Raw genomic sequence first — 4526 nt, forward strand, 5'->3', positions numbered from 1 at the left:
CGGGTGCCTGCCGGCTGCCCCACAGCCCCTGGCTCGTTGTCCTGTCTCGGGGAGCTGCAGCAGCAGTTCCCCCCTGGCAGGGGAGGGAGGAGCCCGGGGGGCAGCAGCCCTGCAGTGCAGAGCCCCTGCCCGCCTCGGGGTGGCCACTGAGCAGATTTGCTTCGTGCTGTCTCAGCGTGCTCCTGGCCCCCCGGCAGCCCCACAGCATCTCCTGGGGCAGCGTGCTCTCCTCCTGCTGCTTGCTCTGTTAAAACCTGCCCCAGCCAGGAGTGTGGGCTCAGACCTCCTCAGGGCTGTGGTATTGATGGCTCTGTAACGAGCTGTCAGGGCAGCAGTCGGACTGCATCTCATTCCTCCTCATCAAAGCAAAGTGCAGCTGGGCTGGAGCACTGAGCAGAGATCCCCTGGAGCTTGTGGGCAGTTTCCTTCTGCAGTGTCCACGTCCTAACCTGGGCTTTCCAGTGCAGCACCACAGATTCCTTCATAGCTCTCCCAATGATGTGCTGAAAAATTCTTTGTGCTGGTGCCTCCTGTTCTGTTGGGCTTGGGTTGTTTTCAGAAGCTGGTCACTGTGTGCACAGGAGAATGTGGAACCGAGCGGGCGTCGTTAGCCCCCAGAGCATGGGGAGGTGTTGGGGTGGCCTCTGCAGGAGGGTGGGTGGGGAGGGGGGTCCCAGCAGCGTCACACTGAGCTGAGGGATAAAAAGTCTCAGCCCAGCCCTCTGAGTCTCACCAGATCTTGTTTCTCTGCGCCAGTAGTTGGGCTGAGTGAGGGGAGATAGCCCGAGGAGAGGAGGCCAGTCCCTGTGTCTCTGTGCCAACAGAGAACGTGACAGCCCTGCCAGAGTCCTTGAGGCCCAACTGACATTAACATTTTGACAATGTGGCTGAGTTTGTCAGGGGGTGACATTTTCCCTCCCAGTCCAGCCCAGTTTAGTTTTACTGTCCCAGCTCTGAGAGCAGGCACAGCTCTGGTGGCACGTGTCCTTTGAGAAGACTCTGTGCTTGCCATGCCACCTCTGTGGCATAGGGTGTGGACAACCTGGGTGTGTTTTTGTCTTCCCTCTAGATCCTACCAGGGATCAGTGCTTTGGGGACAGGTTCAGTCGCCTCTTGCTGGACGAGTTCCTGGGTTACGATGACATCCTGATGTCAAGTGTCAAAGCTTTAGCTGAAAATGAAGAAAACAAAGGTAAGGCTTGGGAAGAACTGCTTTTGGCTGCTGCACAGAGCAGCTGGTGTTTTCTCTGTGTGTACTTGGATATCATCTTCTGGCTATTGATTAATCTCAACACAGGGAACTGTTCCCTGTATTAGAGTGTTATTGTCAAGGACGAAATGAAACAAGCAGGAGGGGAGAGGTGTCTGCAAACGTGATTTCCTGCTGCCTTGTTGCACTGCATGACAACGAGAGTGCTGCTCTGAGGGGGAGCTGCCATAGATCTGCTTTAGGTCCTGTTCCTTCAGAGGTTTGTTCTTAGTTTGTGGGCTGTTCACACCGAGCCTGCATGTTCTTCTTCTCCAGGTTTCCTTCGGAATGTGGTGTCTGGGGAGCACTATCGTTTTGTCAGCATGTGGATGGCCAGGACGTCGTATCTGGCAGCCTTTGTCATCATGGTCATATTCGTAAGTGGAGGGGAGCTGGGTGCTGCCTGGGTGCTGAGCCTGGTGCTGGTCTGTGTATCTTTGATGTGGCAGCACAGCCCTGAGTTCTCATCTGCTGTTACAGCAAAGCTGAGCAGGATGAGGTTCTACCCTGGTTATTTTTTTAATGTGAGTTCTTAAAGTCCCAACAGCAAAACAGAGGAGCTGAAATGGAATGAAGTCATGTGTTTTTTTGTCAAAAGGGAGGTTTGTGTTAGAGAGTCTCTCAGTGTAGTTAAAGCAGTCCAGCTGCCAGTGTGTGAGGTGCAGAAGTTTGTCCTCTGAGGCTTGAGAGCAGGCCTGACTGCTTTGCCAGGAGTGATCAGGATAGAGCTGGGTCTCCTGTGGCTGTGAGATGAGGTCGTTGGTGATAAGTGTTAGCCAGGATCCTGGGTGACTGGGGCTCTGTTCATGGTTGTGGGCAGCTGTTGCCCTTGGTGCCTGTCCGTGCACTGGGGCAGCTCTTGTCCAGGGACACTGGGCAGTGAGGAGGAGGAGGGTGCTGGGTGGCTGCTGTTGGAGCACAGATGTGTGATGGGCAGAAAGCTGAGTTCCAGTGCTGCCTCTGCTGCTCTTTGGTTGGCCCCTGCTCAGATATTCAGGATCAGTCTCTTTACAGATGAATGTCTTACTGTCTGTTCCACTGCATCAATACAAAACTTAGCTGCTCTTGTGGAGCCCTGGTTCCCCCTGGGGAGCAGGGCTGTGCAGGGCTGTGTGTGGCAGGCCCCAGCTCACCCAGCTCCCTGGAGCCCTGTGCCTCTGACCCTGGCTCTGTTCTTGCCCTGCAGACCCTCTCTGTGTCCATGCTGCTGCGCTACTCACACCACCAGATCTTTGTCTTCATTGGTAAGGATTCTTCTAAGGCATTTAGGGTGTGCTGGGTGCTCTGCAGGCTCCTGCACGGTGTGCCCTGTATGTGCCCCTCACAGAGCTGTGTGGGGAACATCTCAACCCTGCACCCCAGCACCGTGCTGTGAGAGCTGCCCTGTCTCCTCACCAGCGTCGGGGTGGTGGGCTCGGGACCGTGGACTGCTGCACAGAGTGCTCTGCATGGGGAGCAGTGTGGGGTGGAGGGTTCTGTGGCCCCACATCCACCTTCTGTCTTGGCCTCCTGCAGTTGACCTGCTGCAGATGCTGGAGATGAACATGACGATCGCGTTCCCCGCGGCTCCCCTGCTCACCGTCATCCTGGCTCTCGTCGGTAAGGGCGCCCTGGCTGCCAGGCCTGGGCAGCTGCCCCCTGCCACCCGTGCTGAGAGGAGCCCCTGCCCTGCCCTGGCCCCGGCCGGCGGGTGCTGTGCCTGCTGGTCACACGGTGGAAGGCTCTGGAACTGGGTGGCACAGTGAGCTGCATTGTCCTTCTGGGTCCCCTGGAAAAGCCGCTTGTGTGCAAATCAGATAGACTGAAGCTTTGTCACTTCAGTTCATTTCAGATTCACATTTCCTGTGACCACATTGCACAATCTGAATTTAAAAAAAGAAACAACCAAAGGCCACTCGAAACCCACGGGGTGTGTGCCCATGCAGGGGCTGCAGGCAGCAGTGGGACACGTTTGCCCTCGGCCGCCACTTTGGCAGGAGTGGATCAATCCTGCCCTGGTCTCTGCTGCACAGTCCCACAGCCCCTGCTCTGAGACCATGTGGGGTTCCAGTTCCTCCACGTGCCCGTGGGCAGCACACTGACATCACACCCCCTCTGTCCCCAGGGATGGAGGCCATTATGTCAGAGTTCTTCAACGACACCACGACTGCCTTCTACATCATCCTCATCGTGTGGCTGGCCGACCAGTACGATGCCATCTGCTGCCACACCAACACGAGCAAGAGGCACTGGCTCAGGTAGGAGCTGGCTGGGGTCTGTTCCAGCTCTGCCCATCCCGCTGTTCTCCTGTGGGGGCAGCTGCTCGGATGGGCTCCTTGGGGCTGCCCTGCCTGTCACAGTGCCCAGAGTGCCATCACTCCCTCACTGGGGCTCAAGAGTCACCCCTGTCCTTCCCTGCCCTTTGTTTTGCCCTGTTGAGGTTCTGTTCCTAGTCAGGCAATTGTAACTACCTGTTAACTGGGGTCTGCACCACGCTGTGCAATGTGCCCCCTGCTCAGAACCGAGCAGGGGTGGGAAGGATCTGACACTTGTCCTGGCCACTGGCGTGTCCTGGTGTTCATGGCTCCTCTCCCCAGGTTCTTCTACCTGTACCACTTTGCCTTCTACGCCTACCACTACCGCTTCAACGGGCAGTACAGCAGCCTGGCCCTCGTCACCTCCTGGCTCTTCATCCAGGTCAGTGGCCACCCCTCTGCCGGGCACTGGGCAGCCCTGGGAGCTGAGCCCTGGTTGCCCACCCAGCCCCAAGGGCTCGGCTGCCAGAGGGGGAAGTGGGCAGCAGCTGGGGCTTTGTCAAACTCCTTGTCCGCTGAGTTTGAGCAGCAGTCTTTATTTATGTAAGGGCATGAAGTGATCCCTGGTTTGGGAAGGGAACAGCAGGAGGAGCCTGTCCAGCAGCAGGACGTTGTGGTCACTGGCTCCAGTCCAGCCGTGTGCTGACAATAGGCTGATGTCGTGTGAGCTCTGGAAGGTGTTGGGGGAGGATTCCTGTCACATCTTCCTGGCAGGAATCCTGCTGAGGGTCAGAGAGGGTGAGGGCTGTGTGGTGAAGGTGCTGGCAAGACCAGCTCCAGGTTGATGTCTCCAGCATCCTGGCTCAGGCAAACCTGCTGTGTGTCTGGCTGTGGATCTGCTGCAGGCTGGAGACGAGGAGCTGAGGATGGGCTGGAGAAATGCCCTCAGTTGTTCTCAGCCTCTGAAAGGGAGAGGGTTGTACTCTCTTGTTGATCTGTAAAAGCAGCTTTCAGGAGTCACAGTGGAAGGGGTAAATCTTTCC

At 57.0% G+C, this 4526-nt stretch overlaps 1 protein-coding gene across 1 annotated transcript in view; it reads left to right on the plus strand.

The window, feature by feature from the left end:
• Positions 1 to 1069: 1069 nt before the first annotated feature.
• Positions 1070 to 4526, plus strand: part of LOC103770154 (membralin) — a gene marked incomplete at both ends in the record, with an annotated part of 3685 nt that continues 228 nt past the window's right edge. Inside the window, 6 exons of the mRNA XM_008937405.1 lie at positions 1070 to 1192; positions 1526 to 1626; positions 2436 to 2493; positions 2765 to 2848; positions 3354 to 3486; positions 3826 to 3925. Of these exons, the coding sequence (XP_008935653.1) occupies positions 1070 to 1192; positions 1526 to 1626; positions 2436 to 2493; positions 2765 to 2848; positions 3354 to 3486; positions 3826 to 3925 (599 nt within the window). The remainder of the gene's footprint in view (positions 1193 to 1525; positions 1627 to 2435; positions 2494 to 2764; positions 2849 to 3353; positions 3487 to 3825; positions 3926 to 4526) is intronic.

Source organism: Merops nubicus, unplaced genomic scaffold (genome assembly GCF_000691845.1).
Source record: "Merops nubicus isolate BGI_N331 unplaced genomic scaffold, ASM69184v1 scaffold8953, whole genome shotgun sequence".
Lineage (NCBI taxonomy): Eukaryota > Metazoa > Chordata > Aves > Coraciiformes > Meropidae > Merops > Merops nubicus.